We start from the raw sequence: 21,471 nt of genomic DNA on the forward strand, positions 1-21,471 counted from the left end.
GAAAGGTGGATGGTAGCAGATATGGTATCTTCAGTGGTTGTGATGATAGGTGTATTGAAATGGGTCCAGTGTGGTGGGAAGACTGCTCTTTATATGTTTCATGACTAGCTGCTCAAAGCACTTCATAATGATAGGTGTGAGTGCAACCGCCTGGTAGTCATTTAAGCAGGACACAGACGATTTCTTTGGCACAGGGATGATGGTGGTCATCCTGAAGCACACAAGGGCAACTGCTTGGCTCAGGGAAATGTTGAAAATGTCTGTGAGGACATCAGCAAGCTGATCAGCACATTCCCTGAGCACCTGGCCATATATGTTGTCAGGACCTGCAGCTTTCCATGGGTTAACTCTGGACAGACTCTTCCTGATGTCTACTGCAGACAGACAAAGTACTTGTTCAGTGGGAGTTGAGGTAGTGTTCCCCCCTGGCATGTTGTTCTGTGCTTTGAACCATGCATACAAATTGTTCAGTGCGTCAGGGAGCGAGGGATAACCATCATAGACATGTGGTCATAGACTGCGCTTTTTTTTATAAAAAATTCATTTTCTATGTATATATTTTCTTACATTTTTCTTTATATATTTTTATGTATATATTTTTCCTTATATTTAATATTTTCTATGTTGGAACAGTTGTAAAAAGCATTTCACTGCAAGTCGTACTGTGTATGGTTATGAATGTGACAAATTTTGAATTTGAATTTGGTGTAGCTTTGTAATCTGTGATGACCTGAATGCTTTGCCACATGCAGTTTGTGTCCTTGGTGTTTAGGAAGTGACCATGGGTTCTTTCTGCTTAGTTGCGCTTCACCTCTCTGATAGCCTGGAACAGCTTCTCTGAACATATTCCAGTCTGTGTGTTCAAAGCAGTCCTGAAGTGCTGAGATGGCTCCCTCTGACCAGGTTCTCACCTGTTTTAGAATTGGCACGTTTCAGGAATTGTCTGTATGCTGGGATTAGCATAACAGAGATGTGATCCGAACCGTCAAGGTGGGGGCAGGGTGCAGCCTTGTAAGCACTGTGAATGTTCATGTAAACAAGGTCTAGATTGTTTCTACCTCGGGTTGCGAAATCAAAATGCTGGTGGAATTTTGGCAGCACTGATTTCAGATTTGTGTGGTTAAAGTCTCCAGCGACAATGAAAAATCCATTGGAGTGCGCTATCTGTAGGTTAAACTTATTATACATTATAAATCTATATAAAGGTCTGAAAAATTGCATTCATGATTCACAGAACAGGACATCTCAAACCATGATGAACAAGTGAAAATAAAAAATAAAAAAATAAAATTCTTACAACTGTAACCTATTTATTTTTATTGCTAGACTTCTGAATTTATTTTTTATTAATGAAAAATGTTACTGTTTAAAAATCTACATTGGAAAAAACATGTGTGTAATTCAGTTTAATTAAATGATTGACAAGAACAATCAGGGCTGAGTTTCCCAAAAGCATTTCAGAGTTAAGATCATCTTCACTGGGAGAGAGAGTGTTCAAAGTGATGCTTTGCTGCAGTGCATTTGGAAAACTTGACCCTGATTGGCTTATTTTATTACATAAATATGGTGATCAGTAGGAATAGGGCGGGGGGGAAAGCTTGAATGTGCACTGAAATTAAATGAATTTTCCTCCTCAGTATATTTGATGGTGAACCTAAAACCTCTGCTTCAGTCTCACTATTAGAGAATGTGTGTTACTGAGGAGCAGGTCATGTGACTCTGAGAGAGATGATCTTACCTCAGTGTCTCCAGTTTACAGTGAGGATTCCCCAGTACAGTGGAGAGATGCTTCACTCCTGAGCCTCTGATTTTATTTCTAGACAGATCCAGTTCTCTCAGGTGTGAGGGGTTTGATCTCAGAGCTGAAGTCAGAGCAGCAAAGCCTTCATCTGAAACATCACAGTCACACAACCTGCAGAGACACAATGACACACTCTTCACTCTCTCAGTTCACCAGGAACTTTTTCATCAAAGAGTCACTGCAGTCTTTAATCACTATGAAATACACCATCTTAGTTATGAATTATATGGGAGCAATAACTAAATAATGACTTCTATTTGCTTTGCTTGAGAGGTTGTGTGCTAGTCTATGTCTTCAGAGGGACCACATATAGTCAAATTTTGAGGAATATGTGACAGTTTTTACCTTGTGAGGACCATATTTTCCATAAAGTGACATGTTGCTGATCTTTACTGCAAAGATCCTGAATAATCTCTGCAGCAAGAAATCTGCAATCTAACAAGGTGTAGCTTTATTTAGCTATGTTAATACACAAATTAATGGAAATATGCCACAAAGATATACAAGAGTGTGTGTGTGGGAACACTCTACATAAAGTTCACAAAATTGAACTTTTCTCCCCATGATGAACAATGACTGCAGTACAAAGGAGTACTTTTTCTGTTTTTAGAACTCTCACCTATTTCAAATCTTATATTCAGCTTCCTTTATTACTGAGAAAGCTGCAAGAGAAATTGTCCTGATTATTTTTAATGCCATGACTAAAACTGTTAATCATAAATGCTCTCTTCAGTTCCAGTTCTGAGACAAGCAAAGACCAGTAACATCAAATATATGTAGAAAACACAATTAATATTGTGATCAGATAATTAGGAATCAGATTAATCAGTGTGCACTGGAATTATTAGAGAATGTGTCTTTCTGAGGAGCAGGTCATGTGACTCTGAGAGAGATGATCTTACCTCAGTGTCTCCAGTTTACAGTCAGGATTCTCCAGTACAGCAGAGAGACACTTCACTTCTGAGTCTCTGAGTTCATTCCAAGACAGATCCAGTTCTCTCAGGTGTGAGGGGTTTGATCTCAGAGCTGAAGTCAGAGCAGCACAGCCTTCATCTGAGACATCACAATAACGCAACCTGCAGAGAGACAATGACACACTCTTCACTCTCACAGTTCAGGACACACAGATCAGTTCAGCAGGAACTTTTTCATCAAAGAGTCACTGCAGTCTTTAATCACTGTGAAATACACCATCTTAGTTATAAATTATATGAGAGCAATAACTAAATAATGACTTCTATTTGTTGTGTTTGAGAGGGTGTGTGTGTATGAGGTGCCAAATGTAAAAAGTTGAATACACTTTTTTTCTCTGTTTTTTTTTTTTAACATTTAAGGCCATTTTTATACATTTCGATAGCGATTCGTCAAATAATAGTTTAGGTTTCAGTTTAAATATTAAAAGTAAATGTTAAATATAAATGGTAAATAGAAATGTAAAAATAAATGTTGACGATAAATATAAATGTTAAATATAGACATAAATATCAAATATAAATATAAATCCTGAATGAAAATGTAAATGTAGAACTTAAATGTTTTGATTATATTCTAATTGACCCTGGCCTCTCGGAGTGTGCATCATGGGAAAACGCAGCGCCGTGCTAGTTTTGGAACATGGCTGAGGCTCTAATATAGTAAGCTGATGGCATTTTTGGTCTGATTTAAAATCTGATTTTAAAAGCAGCTGCCAAGATCTTGTTGTAAAGCAAATAATAACATATGCTATGGCAAATGGAAAATCTAAATGCAGACATTGAAGAACTGTAGATCTACAATGTACAGAACCATTTTTGTTTTCTACAGAAGTCCAAATCTTGTTTTGGTGAAGCCAATCCTTTGTTAATTTGGATGTGTATTTTGGGTTGTTGTCATGATGAAAGGTGAAATTCCTCTTTATCTTAAGTGTTTTAGCAGAAGTTTTAAGGTTTTGTGCCAAAATTGACTGGTATTTGGAGCTGCAGTATTCATTATTCCCTCCACCCTGATTAAAGCCCCAGTTCTAGCTGAAGAAAATCAGCCCCAAAGAATGATGCTGCCACCTCCATGCTTCACCATGGGAATGGTGTTCTTTTGGTGATGTTCTGTGTTTTTTGTGCCAAAAATATCTTTTGATATTATGGCCAAAAAGTTCAACTAGATGTACTTTGCGTGCAATCTTTAGCCGGGCTTTTATTTTATTTATTTATTTTGGTTAAAAAAGGCTTCCGGCTTGCAACCCTACCCAGCAGCCTAGATATATGAAGAATTCATGAGAATGATGTAGGGAGCAAAATTGCTACAATTCTTTTAATGTTGCTGTAGGTCTCTTGGCAGCCTCTCTGACCATGTTTTCTCCTGGTCTTCTCATCAATTTTAATGGGACATCCTGTTCTTAGTAATGTCACTGTTGTGCCATATTTTCTCCACTTGTTGATTATTGTCTTTACAGTGTTCCATAGTATATCCAATGCCTTGGAAATTTTTTGTAACCTTCTCCTGATCATTTTCAACAATGAGTACCTGCTTTATAAGCTTTTTGCGGCCCATGGTTTTTCCATTTGGATGTTACCCAGATGATGTCAGGAAAATCCTATAGGAACAATTGAACTTTATTTGGGGTTAATCAGTCACTTTAATTGATGGCAGGCATATACTAATTAGTATTTATTTAATTAGTATAATGTGATTGGTTGATTCTAAACACACCACATTCCCAATTATATGGGCGTGCACACTTATGCATGCTGGGCATTGGAAGTTTTTTGTTTTTCTTTTTTCCCTAAAACATTACTGGTTGTTTGTCACTGACATAGTTTAACATATTTTCATTTTTTTTTACATCACAAAAACTTGCCATTTTAACTGGGGTGTGTAGACTTTTTATATCCACTCTATCTATCTATCTATCTATCTATCTATATGTTTGTTAGTGCTATACAATTTCCAAATTAGTGTCCATCACTTGAGAAGGCAACTCAGAAATCTGCAACTATACTGTCATAGATACTATAGTGATCCTGAACAGTTTCAGGATGCTGGGACCACAGTGTCATCACTACAACCCAAGATCCTGAAATTAGGCTCTGCTATGAAATTACACTGACAAAAAATTAATTTGATGTACTTGATTCAAATGCGAACATTGGTTCTACATGAATTAACTGAGTTGTGTTTACATGTTTATATTTAGTTATATTAATATAGTGGTTTAAGATTTATATTGAAGATTTACATTTATATTTATTTTCAACATGTATAGTTTTACAGTTTTAAATGTCTGTGTTAATCTTAAATGTAAATATAATTCTTAAATATAAATCTTAAATCTAAATTTTAAATGTCAATATAAATGTTAATGTAAAAAAGGGAATATGTGGTCAGTCAGATGTGAGAGAAAATATGTACAGTTCACATGAAAATATTTAGTTTCTCATCAAAACATAATTTCATTGCTTATATTAAATGTAATTTAAGCAAATGTACAATCTACTAGTTTGAATTATTTGAAGTGAATGTGGTCAATTAATGTAGTATTAATGTGAGCTAATTACATTATGAATAACTGGGAAGATGGTTCTGCTGACAGGAAGAAATGACTAGTAGTAAATGAACTTGATCACATGGTATGGTAGGGTAGCGTAGTGAGTAGCATCACCACCACGCAGCTTGAAAGTCCCTGGTTTGATCTTCAGCTCAGGTAAGTGCCTGCCGAGGTCGCTTTTATTCCAAAACTCTATCAAATCATGTTTTCTATATGAAAACAACCTGTGTAAAAGCAACTCAGTTCATTGACCTAGAACATAGAACATACACATTTGAATCAAATAAATTCAGACTTTTTTTCAATATAATATCATAGAGGAGACTAATTTCAGGATTTAATGGTTGTAGTGATGACATCACGGTCCCAAATGAACATCCTGAATCAATCTTTGCAAAATCTTTGCAGAAAACAGAAATGACCAGGATCACTGTAGTATTCACGACAGTATAGCTGCAGATTTCTGAGTCACCTTCTCAAGTGATGGACACTAATTTGGAAATTGTATAGCACTGACAAACATATAGCTAGATAGATAAATGGACAGACAGACAGACAGACAGACATATATACATACATACATACATACAGATAGATAGATAGATAGACAGATAGATAGATAGATAGATAGATAGATAGAATGGTGCTTGAAAGTTTGTGAACCCTTTAGAATTTTCTATATTTCTGCATAAATATAATCTATAACATTTTGAGATTTTCACACAAGTCCTAAAAGTAGACAAAGAGAACCCAATTAAACAAATGAGACAAAAATATTACACTTGGTCATTTATTTATTGAAGGAAATGATCCAATATTACATATCTGTGAATTTCAAAGGTATGAGAACCTTTGTTTGTGCAGCAGTAACTGCAACTAAACATTTCTGGTAACTGTTGATCAGTCCTTCACATCAGCTTGGAGGAATCTTAGCCCATTCCTCAGTACAGAACAGCTTCAACTCTGGGATTGTCCTCACATGAACCGGTTGCTTTAGGTCCTTCCACAACATTTTGACTGGATTAGGGTCAGGACATTGACTTAGCCATTCCAAAACATTAACTTTATGCTTCTTTAACCATTCTTTGGTAGAATGTCTTGTACTTAGGGTCATTGTCTTGGTGCATGACCCAATTTCTCTTGAGATTCAGTTCACGGTCAGATGTCCTGACATTTTCCTTTGGAATTCACTGGTGTAATTCAGAATTCATTGTTCCAGCAGTGATGGCAAGCCATCCTGGCCCAGATGCAGTAAAACAGGCCCAAACCTCGATAATACCATCGTCATGTTTCACAGATGGGATAAGGTTCTTACGCTGGAATGCAATGATTTCCTTTCTCCAAACATAATGCTTCTCCTTTAAACCAAAAATTTATTGTACTACTTCCCTTTGTTGGGTCAGAAATGAGGAGACGGGAGGCAGGCTTGGGACAACTCAAAAGGGGCTCTTTATTTTCCATCACTATTACTTTCATTTTTCAGCAATTTTATTTTACAGTGCGCACACACACACACACACACACACACACACACACACACACATACATATATATATATATATATATATATATATATATATATATATATATATATATATATATATATAGTCATGTGAAAACATTAGGACACCCCATGAAAGCCTGTGTTTTTTAACATAGTTAAACATATGGACATTTGATATTCATTTTAACATATATATTAACATATATATATATAACATATTTTAACTAAACAAATAAAACAAAAGAAAAGTCTTTTTAAAATGATCTGTAAAATGTAATTTAAAAAATCCCATTTCTTGTGAGGAAAAATAAGGACACCACCACATTTATTTGTACTTAAAATGGATAAAATTACCTACAGGTATATCGCACCAGGTGCAAATTATTAGAACATCGTTACAGAGCATTTTGAAAGAGGCTTGCCTTATTTAAACCTCAGACATTTAGTTTGGTTTGCTCTTAATTGTTGAAGTGAGAGGTATCACCATGGTGAAATCTTCAGAAAGGCCTTCAGAAAGAAGATTGTTGATGCTTATGAGTCTGGTTAGGGATATAAAAAGATCTCAAAAGAATTTGTAATCAGTCATTCTGTCATGATTGCACTTCTGGGTCGGCGGCCATTTTGGGAGGAGCACTTCCTGCGGTGGCCATTTTGTGTCCCAGCACTACAAAAGGACTCCAAGAACATGTTCTCATCGCCAGATGGTCTTCTCTGTTTACCTTGCGTATTAGAGTTGCTATCCCGCCTGTTTTTTTCCGTCAGTTCTCCCCGTTTGACCCTGCCTGTTTTTTGGTGTAAGTACTTTGTCGTTTGTTGTTTGCTGGATTTGACCATTCGGACTGTTCTTGACCTGGATTTCAGCCTGCCCTTTGGATTAGTTTGTTTTGGATTTTGCCTTGTGGACTTTAACCAGCTGGTGAGCTGTGCTTTCCTTTGGAAGTTACCCTTGTATGGACTCTGTGCTTGCTACCAGTGAGTGTGAACTTTTTTTTTTTATTTCTGAGCTCATTGTCTTTCCATTCCCTGCTTTTGGAGAACTGTTTAAATTCATTAAAGACTTTCAAACTGGTACTCCTGTCCGTGTCCTGCATTTGGGTCCAACTCAGTCATTCTGACAGTACCATCTGGCCATACATGGACCCAGCAGGCGCAAAGAATTTACAGGACCTGCTGCACTCACTGTCCAACACCACTGCTGTCCACGAACGGTGCCTGAAGGACCTAGTCAGCGTCAACCCACAGTCCTTATCCTCCATGTCATCGCAACAACCAACCCGCAAACCTCACCTGCCACACCCGAAGCATTTCGCCGGAGGACCAGGTCTCTGCGGCTCCTTCCTTATGCAGTGTTCGGTGATTTTCGAATTACAGCCGTCATCCTTCCCCACTGAGAGAGCCAGGATAGCCTACATCATATCTGTTCTTTGTATGACGCCTTCGCCCGGGAACTTCGTAAGGTGTTCGACGCAACCCCTTCCAAGCACGAGGCCTCACTGGCTTTGTTTGAGATGGCGCAAGGGGATCGTCCGGTCACGGAGTATGCAGTGGACTTCAGAACGGTGGTGGCAGACAGCGAGTGGAACCTGGTGGCGCTCTACGACGCCTTCTACAGAGGCCTCTCAGCGGAAGTCAAGATTGAGCTCGCCACCCGAGAGCTGCCGGAACACCTCGACGGCCTCGTCAACCTGGCCACACGAACCGGCCGCCGACTCCGAGAGTGTCGCCACGTGATACCACGCAAGGCGAGTGACCGTACCCGGACTCAAGCGGCCATCCAGACTCCCTCTGTCACGGCATCTCCACCCACATCACCAGAACCCATGCAGATTGGCCGGCACAGGTTATCGGCCGCCGAAAGGGAGAGACATCGTTCTGCTGGCCTCTGTGTCTGCTGCGGTGGCCCAGGACACGTGGTTCGGACCACCTGCCTGGGAAAAGAGAAGGCTCAGCACTGAAGCAGGGTCCAGTGGCGAGCCGGCCCGTTCCCGCACCCTCCAGACCCCTGCTGAAGGCACAGATTCAGGTGGGCAACCAAGACCACCATTTGGCCGTCCTCCTTGGCTCTGGTGCCGACTCCAAATTCATGGATGAGGAGCTGGCCAGGCAACTAGGTGTTGAGACGGAGCCTCTCCCTTCTGCCCTCCTGGTTTGGGTGCCAGATGACCACGTCCTCCACCGAGCCCGACGCCGGACGAAGCCGCTGCAAATCATCGTGTTGCAACACCACCGTGAATGGCTATCATTCTACATAATCCCGTCTCCTTAAGCCCCGATCATCTTTGGTTACACCTGGTTATGCAAGCACAACCCCCGTGTGGACTGGACTAGTGGGAGAATATTGGACTGGGGAACCTACTGTCACACTAGTTGCCTCAGCTTCTTGTTTACAGATCGAACTCCTGACAAGGAGGATCCAGCACCAGACCTCAGTTCTGTTCCAACAGCTTATCATAACCTGGAACTTGTCTTCAGCAAGGCCAAGGCATCTTCGTTGCTCCCACACCGACCCTACAAACCATGCCGCCATGCGGTTGGCTTTATCACAGGCTTTATCTCACTGGTCCAGAGCGGGAGGCCATGGTGACCTACATACAGGAGTCCCTTGCTGCAGGCATTATCCGCCCGTCCTCCTCACCTGCTGGCGCTGGCTTTTTCTTTGTTGAGAAGAAGGGCAAGTCGCTCCACCCGTGCATTGACTATCGTAGACTCAACACCATCACAATAAAGAACTGGTATCTCCTACCCCTAATGGCCTCCGCCTTCGAACTTCTCCAGGGAGCCACCATATTTACCAAGTTGACCTCAGAAATGCTCGTCATCTGGTCTGTATCCAAGAGGGGGAAGAATGGAAGATGGCTTTCAACACCCCAACCGGGCACTACGAATATTTGGTGATGCCATTCGGCCTGGCCAATGCTCCCGCAGTCTTCCAAGCCCTGGTCAACGAAGTCCTCTGGGATATGCTCAGCACGTTTGACTTTGTGTACCTTGACAACATCCTGGTCTTCTCCCGCTCCTTGGAGGAACAGGAGCACCACGTCCGGGTTGCCCTTCAAAGGCTCCTGCAGAACCATCTGTATATGAAAGCCGAGAAGTGTGAGTTCTACGTTACCATTACCGCCTTCCTGGGATTCATACTCTCGGCCGGTAGCGTACAGATGGATCCTGCCCGCATCCAGTCGGTGAAGGACTGGCCACATCCTGAATCCCACAAACAACTGCAACGCTTCCTGGGTTTTGCCAACTTCTACCGGAGGTTCATCGGGGGTACAGTTCCATCACTGCACCCCTTCATCAGCTCACCTCCTCTCTGCGCATGTTCACCTGGTCACCAGAGGCGGAGCAGGCCTTTCAGAAGTTAAAGGACCTCTTCACTTCGGCTGCTGTCCTGACCTTCCCGGACCCGTCTCTTCAGTTCATTGTGGAGGTCAATGCCTCAGATCTTTGTGTGGGGGCCATCCTTTCCCAGAGGTTGTCCAAGGACAACAGCCTACATCATGTGCCGCCTTCTCTCACTGCCTCTCCCCGCCAAGCAGAACTACGCAGCGGGTGAACAGGAGCTCCTCGCAGTCAAGCTGGCCCTTGAGGAATGGTGGCATTGGTTGGAGGGCGCCGAGCAGCCGTTCATCGTCTGGACGGACCATAAGAACTTTGAATATCTCCAGTCAGCCAAGAGACTGAACCCCAGACAGGCCTGTTGGGCACTCTTCTTCGGGCGCTTCAACTTTTCACTGTTGTATTGCCCTGGCTCGAAGAATGGCGAGAATGATGCCCTCTCACGCCAGTTCACGCCCCCAGGAGAAGAACCCATAGAGGAACAAATCCTCCTGTCCGCCATCCTGGTATGAGCTCTCTGGCTGGACATTGAAAGGAAGGTCTGTCCCGGAAGGGTTGCCCTGAGAGTAAGCTCTTCGTCCCCGATCACATGCGTTCTCAAGTCCTGCAATGGTGCCACGACTCCAGGTTGTTCTGCCATCCCGGCACCACCCGTACTCAAGCCCTGGTCCAGCAATGCTTCTGGTGGCCGACGCTGAGGAGGGACATTCCTCACAGCCTGTCCCATCTGTGCCCAGCAGAAGTCCTCCAACGCCCTGCCACCCGGGTTCCTCCGACCTCTGCCTGCACCCAAGAGGCCCTGGTCTTGCCTGGCCATGGACTTCATCACGGGCTTACCTCGATCCGCAGGAAACACCGCCATACTCACTGTGGTGGACTGGTTCTCGAAGCTGGCACACTTCATTCCCCTGCCCAAGCTGCCCTCAGCCAAGGAGACAGCCCAGCTCTTGGTTCAGCATGTCTTCCGTCTCCACGGCCTACCACGCGACATCAGGTCTGATCAGGGACCCCAGTTCACCTCACTCTTCTGGAAAGAGTTCTGCCAGGTTCTGGGGATCTCAGTTATCGTATCATCCGGCTTCCACCCTCAGACCAATGGCCAGACAGAGCGTTTGAACCAGGAATTCGAGACCGGTCTAAGGGACCTGTGCTCCCAGGAACCTGCATCTTGGTCCTCAAACCTGGTCTGGGTCGAGTATGCACACAACTCTGTGAGGAAGTGACCTGGCCCTGTTGGCACGCACGCACGCACACACACACACACACACACACACACACCTCAACGTACCTCATTCTTTCTCTGTAAATCCCTGCTGAGGCGATGTGGGTGCACACGCACGCTATTAGCATACTGGACTTTCATACACACAAACATATCCACTCCGTTTCATCCCCTGACATTAATTCACGCTGCGCATGACAACACAAACACACATACATATATTTGAGTTAATGGTTTACGGTGTTTTGCTTAATTTTTCTTTGTTTCATGTTTTAAATACACACCGGTGGTTTGTGCTTGGTATTGTCTGTGTAGTGGGTTCTTCGTGCGGCGTTTCCCCCATAGGCCGGCCAAACCTGGGCGCCACCCGGTGGCCTGGCTATATACTGCCAGAATTGGCGCGAAGCAACCGGAAATAGACTAGTCTACTGTGTGTCCCATGGGGAAATCGCGAAATGTTTTTATATTTACGTTATGTCTGTATCTGCTATTATGGTGTATAATGCTTTATTTCATAGTGTAAAGATATATATTATGTAGTAGATGATATCTTAAATGTATGATATGCGTACATTATTGTAAAATATGTGCCTATTTACCCTGCACCTTCCTTGCTAGTTGGTTTAATCCAAAGAGGGGCAGGGCTTAGAGTTTAAAAGAGAGCCCCAAACCACTGTGGGTGTGGGTTGTTTAGTAGGTTGGTTGTTGTTTTTTGAGTGAGCGTGCAACTGTGGTGCCGTGAGCAATATTTGTTAGAGGTTAAATTATTGTATATAGAGCTAAAGTGTTTGTTTGTTTGTTTGTTTGTTTATTTGTTTATTTGTTTGTAACTTTGTATATAGCTTTGGGTTTTTTTTTTCCCCCGTACTGGATCACCTCTTGAGCACTGTAAATAAATCATCACCTTGCACTATAACATCTCGGCGAGTATTGCCATCATTCTGGGGGTATTCTGGAGTCTGTGAAACCACTGCCTCACAAACTCCCTGCCGTCAGCCACCACGGGTCTCTCACCCTTCCAAGCAGCCTATGGGTACCAGCTTCCTCTGTTCACTACTCAGGAGTTAGAGGCCTCCGTTCCGTCAGCCCTGGCCTTCGTGAAGCGGTGTCGTCGCACCTGGAGGAGAGCTCACCTTGCCCTGCTAAGAAGCTCCAGGAGTTATGCCAGGTGGGCTAACCGCAAATGGAGCAGTGCTCCACCCTACCGCATCGGCCAGAGAGCGTGGCTGGCCACCAAAGACCTGCCCCTCAAGATGGCCTGCCGGAAGCTGGCCCCCTGCTTTGTGGGACCCTTCCTGATATCCAAGGTGCTCAACCCGTGGCTGTACGTCTGAAGCTCCCTGGAGCCCTGCGGATCCACCCAACCTTCCACATGTCCAAGCTCAAGCCCGTCCAAGCCTGCTCGTTAGCAGGACCTGGCCAGCTCACGAGCATAGAATCCACTATGAATTCTACGTTGTATCAGAAGGTGCTTGAGGAACATGTGAGACCATCTGTCAAAAAATTGAAGCGGAAGCAGAACTGGACCTTGACAACGAACATGACAACGACCCAAAACATACCAGTAAATCCACCAAGGACTGGCTGAAAAGTAAAAAATGGAGAGTTCTAAAACAAGATCAGAAATTGACATGTTGACATTTTTTAATAAAGAACTGAATATTTAATGGGGTGTCCTAATTTTTTCACATGACTGTGTGTGTGTGTATATATATATATATATATATATATATATATATATATATATATATATATATATATATATATATATACACATGCACACACATGCACGCACACATGGCTCTGTGCTGCTCAACTCTCTTTCTCGCATTACCTGCTGGATAGTAAAATCAGTAGCTTGTCTCCTGTCTAGAAGGTCCCTCCTCCCAATTTTCCCTTATGACATCCAGGACACTCTCGTACTGCAAATAACAGGGGCTTCAGCCACTTATCCCAATTCCGAGCATCGTCATGAACGAACTTACAAATCATCTTTTTAGGTGTTTGATTAAATTGTTTGACCAGCCCACCCTTCTGCGGATGGTAAACACTGGTGCAAATCGATTGAATCCCCAATAATTTATAAAGTTCACGAAGCGTCCATGACATGAACGTAGTGCCGTGGTCAGCCAGGATCTCTTTCAGGATCCTGATTTGGGAGATAACACAGAAGAGTGTCTCTGCAACACTGTGAGCTGAGATGTTCAGTGGAGGCACTGCTTCCGAACATTACGTTGCATAATCCACCAGGACTAACACAAACCAATATCCTCACTTTCTAATGGCCCAACAAGGTCCATGCCAATTCTTTTGAAGGGGACCTCGATTAAGGATAACCTTAATCTTTAATAGCAGCAAAATAGGGATAGGAGAGCACAACGTTGGGCTGAACCCATGGACCATCTATTGCTTTCACTTCTTCGAAGGCGTGTCTGAGAGTTTCATCTCATGTCTGCTCCAAAAGGAAATCTGAGAGGGGAATTCCCCTGAAAGTCAGCGGAGCGAAGCCCTCCCCATCCTCCGTGTCCCCTGAGCCAACATTGACAGCCCAGGCAACGCCTCCCCAGCCAACTGCTGCAGGACCCATCCACACACATTTCCTTCACTAATGCCTGAAAACCTGGCCAATTCGTTCCCAGAATTAGTAGATGGGTGATGCAAGGACTAACTGCCGCCTGACCTTTATGCTTTTGCCCCCAGAATTTAATAATGACTGGTACCAGTGGATACTCAAACATCCCCATGGACACACCTGACCTTCAGCACTCATGCAGTTTCCAATGTTCCGTACTGAATCAGGCTTTGATGGATGGTGGTCTGGTTACACCCCGAGTCCCCCAAAGCCTGTACTTCCTTGTATACTCACTGACATGCGGTACATTCCTGCTCAGTCAGGGGAGGCCTGCGGCATGTCAGGTACCCAGATCGGTGTTCCCGCTTCCCTGAGGGAACACTGATCCTGGAAATTCCCGGCTTTCCCACCACTCGGGCAAATCTGCCTGGTGGGCGCAGAAGGTTCTACCTATGTAAGAAGAAGGGGACTTAAGGGAGACATCAGAGGTGATGGAGGGGAGGGAGGAGTAGGGAAAACCCATTTCAGGGTTTTGGGCCCTGTTTCAGCAGTACAATGACAGGGGGAGGGAGGGAGAGAAGGGGAAGAACAAGACTGAGCGAGAAAGAGAGAGGGAGAAGAGAGGGGCTCATCTGCCCACAGATAAGTCCTGACCTTAATCCAATAAAAATTTGTGGATGGACCTGAAGCAAGCAGGTCATGTGAGGAAACCCACCAACATCCCAGAGTTGAAGCTGTTCTGTACTAAGGAATGGGTTAAATTCCTCCAAGCCAATGTGCAGGACTGATCAACAGTTTAGAAATGTTTAGTCTCCTAAATTAGATAGGTCTCCTAAATTTAAATTGCCCATTTGCCAGAAATTGCAGAAATTGGTTTGATTTAATTCAGATTATTTGCCTTACAGCAAGATCTTGGCAGCTGCAGACTTTTTTAAAATCAGCCGAAAAATGCCAGCAGCTTTTTGCAACCTCAACCTTGCTCCAAAAATGTGTGTGGTGTAAACCTGGCAACCCTACAAGTGCTGTGTTTTCCCATGATGTACACTCCTACAGGACGGGGTCAATTAGCATATGAATGAAACATTTAAGTTCCACATTTACATTACAATTTATACTTAATATTTACATTTATATCTATATTTGACATTTACTTTTAATGTTTACACTGAAACTTAAAATTATTATTTGACATCTAAATATATCAGAATGGCCTCAAATGTAAACTCTGCAGCAAGAAATTTGCAGTTTCTTGCTGCAGAGTTTCATTGTTTATCATGGGGTGAAAAAATTCAGTTTTGTGAATTTTTTCAACTTCCTTTATTATGGAGAAGCTACAAGAGAAAGTCGTCCTGATTATTTTTAATGCCATTACTAAAACTGTTAATCATAAATCCTCTCTTCAGTTCCAGTTCTGAGACAAGCAAAGATCAGTAACATCAAATATATGTAGAAAACACAACTAATATTGTGATCAGAATTAGGAATCAGATTAATCTGTGTGCACTGAAACTATTACAGAATGTATGTTACTGAGGAGCAGGTCATGTGACTCTCAGAGAGATGATCTTACCTCAGTATCTCCAGTTTACAGTCATTATTCTCCAGTACAGCAGAGAGACACTTCACTCCTGAGTCTCTGAGTTTATTCCAAGACAGATCCAGTTCTCTCAGGTGTGAGGGGTTTGATCTCAGAGCTGAAGTCAGAGCAACACAGCCTTCATCTGAGACACCACAATCACACAACCTGCAGAGAGACAATGACACACTCTTCACTCTCTCAGTTCAGGACACATAGAATAATGAACTTCATGAGCACAGTCAGTACAGCCTTAAATCACTGTGTATTACTGTGATTCATAAACTAAAAATCAGTAACTATAAATTGAAATGATATAGTTAAGAATAGATTATATTTAAAATAGATTATATAATGTTCATTATGTTTATTATATAATGTTCATTAAAGTGCTGTACAAATAAAATTGAATTTAATATTATTTGTTTATAGCATGTGAAAAGGTCTGAAAGATTGCATTCATGATTCACAGAACAAAACTTCTCAAACCATGATGAAGTGAAAATGACAAAATCTTATCTCAGAACTGTAACATATTCCTTTGCTTTTTATTGCCAGACTTATGAAATGATTTGTTATTAATGAAAAATGTTATTGTTTAACAATCTACATCAGAAAAATGAAAACAAAATGTGTGTGTGTGTGTGTGTGTGTGTGAAATTCAGTTAGATTAAATGACTGTTCTTGCCAATCAGGGCTGAGTTTTTCCAAAAGCAATTCAAAGTTAAGATCATTTTAACTGGGAGAGAGAGTGTTCAAAGTGATGCTTGTCCTACCATTTCACAATGTGTGTTGCAATGCTTTTGGGAAACTCGGCCCTGATTGGTTTATTCTACTATATAAATATTTTGATCAGATCAGTAGGAATGGGGAAACATAGCTTCAACGTGTACTGAAATTAAACGATTTTCCTCCTCAGACCATTTGACGCTGAACCTAAAACCTCTGCTTCAGTCTCACTATTAGAGAATGTGTCTTACTGAGGAGCAGGTCATGTGACTCTCAGAGAGATGATCTTACCTCAGTGTCTCCAGTTTACAGTGAGGATTCTCCAGTACAGCAGAGAGACACTTCACTCCTGAGTCTCTGAGTTTATTCTCAGACAGATCCAGTTCTCTCAGGTGTGAGGGGTTTGATCTCAGAGCTGAAGTCAGAGCAGCACAGCCTTCATCTGAGACACCACAATTACATAACCTGCAGAGAGACAATGACACTCTTCACTCCTTCAGTTCAGGATACACAGAATCATGAACTTCATGAGCACAGTCACTACAGCCTTAAATCACTATACATTACTGTGAATTATGTTTATGAAGTTTTAAAGAGCAATAAATAAATAATGAAATGAATTTATTAAAAACAAATTAAATTTACCAATAGATTATATAATGTCCATTGTTATAAGCCCTATACAAATAAAAGTGATTTTAATATTTTTGTTTATAGTGTGGTTTATAGTATACGTTTATAGTATAGAAAAGGTCTGAAAGCTTGCATTCATGATTCACAGAACAGAACTTCACAGAACTTCTTAAACCATGAAGTGAAAATGACAAAACCTTAACTCTTACAACTGTAACCTATTCCTGAACTTTTTATTGCCAGACTTCTGAAATTATTTATTTTATTAATGAAAAATTATGTTACTGTTTAGCAGGTCATGTGACTCTCAGAGAGATGAGCTTACCTCAGTGTCTCCAGTTTACAGTGAGGATTCTTCAGTACAGCAGAGAGACGCTTCACTCCTGAGTCTCTGAGTTTATTCCTAAACAGATCCAGTTCTCTCAGGTGTGAGGGGTTTGATCTCAGAGCTGAAGTCAGAGCAGCACAGCCTTCATCTGAGACACCACAATCACACAACCTGCAAAGAGACAATGACACACTCTTCACTCTCACAGTTCAAGACAAACAGATCAGTTCAGCAGGAACTTTTTCATCAAAGTGTCACTGTGTGTGTCAGTCTATGTACTTCTGTCTTCAGAGAGACCACATAGTCATATTTTGAGGAATATGTGACAGTTTTTACCTTGTGAGCTGGTCCCAATGAGGATTTATTTTTTACAGAAACTGCAGTTTAAGGTTACGTTTTGGCTGTAGGTTGTTAAATTCTGGTTTTATCTTAATGCTGTTTTAAAGCATTTGTTTAAATGTTTAATTGCCAGGATGTTAACTGATTTGTGTAATCTCATAGCTGTTGCTTGCTACAATTCACCCTTTTGTTGAAGACATTTCCCCACTTGCTGAGGCCAATCATCATCCAGCACCGAATCTCCCAACCTGTTTACTTCAGACCACAATGCTTTGTTCTGACCTCAATAACACAACTTGTTTTCAGATTGTATGGCAGAGATGGTGCAGCCGTGAGCTCAACACCCTGTTCTCTGTCTCTCCACCGGTCAGTGTAGCGCAGCAAATGAAACATTTTTTTTTTTCATAAAGCAACATGTTGCTGATCTTTAATGCAAAGTTCCTGAGTAATCTCTGTAGCAACCTGCAATCTAACAAAGCGTAGCTTTATTTAGCTACGTTAATGCACAAATTAATGGAAATATGTCAGAGATCTATATGTGTGTGTGTGTGACAACACTCTACATAAAGGTCACAAAACTGAACATTTCGCCCCATGATGAACAATAATTGCAGTATAAATGAGGACTGAGATATATACGTCTTCAGCTTTCTCAGCTTCCGTTATTACTGAGAAAGCTGCAAGAGAAAGTCATCCTGATTAATCATAAATGTTTCATGAACAGATTCATGAATTTCATGCACTGAAACTATTAGAGAATCCGTCTTACTGAGGAGCAGGTCATATGACTCTCAGAGAGATGAGTTTACCTCAGTGTCTCCAGTTTACAGTGAGGATTCTCCAGTACAGCAGAGAGACACTTCATTCCTGATCCTCTGACTTTATTCTTAGACAGATCCAGTTCTCTCAGATTGGAGGATTCAGAGCTGAGCACTGAGGCCAAAGCTGCACAACTTTTCTCATTTAGGCCGCAATTATTAAACCTAAAGGAAAGAACAAAATACATGATGCAATAACAGTGTACATTATCAAATTTACTGAATGTAGATTTCAGACATTTATAATCACAGCACTCTTGATTCTCGATACTGTTTGGTCAGAATATGTTGATTAATTTTCTATAACAGCAGCTATGACAGTAGTGCAGCTGCAAATCACAGCTTTATATTAATGCACTCTAATATGTTATTGTTTCTATAGCAACATTTCATTCACAGGGACTTGTTTCATGGAAGATTTACATAATATAAGGCTAAAAATGAATTTTCAAAAATGTATTATGAAAGAAAATGTATTTAAAAAGAAAACTGTATAAAAGTGATATGATATAGATTTATTGTATGATGACATTTATGTCAGATTTATGGAAGGAGTCTCCAGTATCAGCACTTTCTAATATTCAGTAAGTTTTTCACCATGGGAGAGTCTTCATAATAGAGAACTTTGCACCTTCTGGTTTGTTAACATAATACACTTTGTGCTTGTTTGTCATATTAATTTCAAGTAAAGAACTTTGGGATTGTAATGGCCCAATATGAAAGTCATCTCTTAAATTGTCTTGATATACTGAATATGGGCACAACTGTGATTTGGCCATAGGCACGATGCCATCACTGAACAGGAAGAAGGTGGCCTTCAGGAGTGGAGACAAGGAGGAGATGAATGATGCCAATGAGTTAAACCTGTACTTTAACAGGTTTGATGAGTTGGTTTCTGCCCACCCTCCCCCTAGCTTCTCCACGGATGCTAGTCCTGAAGCACCTCCGTTCACTAGTTGAGCCGTCACTTGACCCTTTGCAGTTCGCCAACCAACCCCACATGGGAGTGGAAGATGCCATCCTCTTTCTGCTGAACAGGGCTTATACTCACCTGGATGAGGCAGGCAGCTAGGTGACTTCTCAAGCGCTTTTAACATGACCTGCCCTGCTCAGGACTAAGCTGCTGGACATGCAGGTGGATGCTCCACTAGTGGCCTGGATCACCAACTACCTCACAGGTCGGCCACAGTATGTATGGCTGCAGAGCCACGTGTCAGATATAATAGTGAGCAGCACAGGGGCACCTCAGGGGACGGTTCTGTCTCCCTACCTGTTCACACGCTACACATCAGACTTCAGATACTACTCACAATCCAGCCATCTGCAGAAGTTTTCTGATGACATCAGAGCACCTTCAGCCATAGACTAAGAGCACTGAGGTGTAACACAGAACGCCCCAGGAGGTCTTTTAAACCAATGGCCATCAATCTGTATAACTCCCCCCCCCTTCTGCAGGGAGTAAAGTTGTAACATCGAGCACTGAGAATAATAGTATCACTAATAGTACATCTGTGAATAATAATGTGCAATACTGTGGGCATTATCTTTTTTCTGCTATTTTACCATTTGAATATGCAATACCATGTGCAATATAAAGTCCAATATCGTGTGCAATGTCACTTTCTACTTTTCACTCTACTTTTCTACTTCTCCACTTATTTTTTTGTGTACTTATTTTTTACTAAAATATCTCACTTTTTTGCTATTTTATGACGCACTGCGGTTATTTGTACTACTTCATTTATTACTATATTGTCTTTTATTCCTACATTGTAGTGATGTATCTGTTTGAGCAACCTCTGGCACAAGAATTTCCCTCGGGATGAATAAAGTTCTATCTTATCTTATGCCACAGACCAAGTGCCATAGGTAATCACAGCCGTGCTGATATTCAGTATAACAGCATGATTATGAGTGTGATATTGCTTTTATACAACAGTTTTATAAACAAGAAATTCATATCGAATAACTGATATTTCGGACATAATATGGCCCAGTATTTTGCTGTATTTGCTCTGCTAACAGAAATAGATCCCGAAGAAGCCACAGATGGATAGAACATTGTGTGTTGCTATGCCAATGCAGAGACACACTGACTTGTTGCTTAGTGAGCCCACACACTGATTTGTACATGCCCATTAAAAGTCCCAGTGAAATTGGCTTCTCTTCTTCCTTTTCATCTTCATCAGATGAACTTTCACTTTTTAAGACAAAAGTTATACTCATGAAAAATGTATTGCTTGCCATGTCCACTGATGATGTCGCTAACTCTACTGTAGTAATGGTTTCAGTGTAACAAACTATCGCTAGAAATGGAACGTTATGTGATGAACACAGACAGGTGGAGTGATACAAACAGTGAAATGTCCCAGTGCTCTTAAATATAAGGACTCTTGGAACACTGCATATCCAATCAAATTAGTGGACTGGAACTAACTGTCATAATGGTATAGTGGTATAATGTTCTATAACAACAGCTTTGACAGTAGAGCAGCAGAAATCACATATTTAATGCGCTTGTTCTAATGTTACCTTTTCTATAGTAAAAACATATCTATGGATTTGTATGGTCTACTGTAATGCGGCAGGTGCCTTCTCAGGCATATCTTTTTATAAGCCCTCCGATTGCCTCATTCCACGTGCGGATATAGATCTGTGCCAGGTAACAGAGCAGCGCCACGCTACTCTGATTGGTGAGTTTTCGAAGATGTAAATAGAGAAGGAAAAAAAATTGAAGTTTAGAAAGAAAAGGAAAGGGAGAGAAATTATTGAGGGAAAGAAAGAATAGGGAGCTCAGAATAAAAGAGGAAGTAGGCAGAAAACTAAAGTAGAGGATAGACTGAGAATCCTCACTCCGAGATAAATATTCAGCTATCTTAAGTTAGAGATTGTTCCTTTCTCATTTGGTGCCTTTAAGTTTGGCCAGAAGGAAGGCCAGTTTGAGTTGTGCTTTTCCCGCCGTTCTATGACTACCATAATGAGGCGTTAGCTCAGTGGATAACATTAAGGTTTGGAGTTCACAAGTTCTCCGGTTCGTGTCCTGCTCTAGGCGTTCGCATTTCAGGCGGAGCCTTTTTGATCTGTCGCCGCACC

General features: G+C 41.6%; 1 protein-coding gene across 1 annotated transcript in view; it reads right to left on the reverse strand.

Moving 5' to 3' along the window:
- The window catches only part of LOC117595891 (NACHT, LRR and PYD domains-containing protein 12), a 120,999-nt gene that overhangs the window by 26,192 nt on the left and 73,336 nt on the right, over positions 1-21,471 (reverse strand). Inside the window, exons 18-20 of the mRNA XM_053228311.1 lie at positions 16,552-16,725; positions 15,526-15,699; positions 2,704-2,877 (exon numbers count right to left, since the gene is read on the reverse strand). Coding sequence (XP_053084286.1) covers positions 2,704-2,877; positions 15,526-15,699; positions 16,552-16,725 — 522 coding nt within the window. The remainder of the gene's footprint in view (positions 1-2,703; positions 2,878-15,525; positions 15,700-16,551; positions 16,726-21,471) is intronic.

Source organism: Pangasianodon hypophthalmus, chromosome 23 (assembly GCF_027358585.1).
Source record: "Pangasianodon hypophthalmus isolate fPanHyp1 chromosome 23, fPanHyp1.pri, whole genome shotgun sequence".
In the NCBI taxonomy this organism is placed as follows: domain Eukaryota; kingdom Metazoa; phylum Chordata; class Actinopteri; order Siluriformes; family Pangasiidae; genus Pangasianodon; species Pangasianodon hypophthalmus.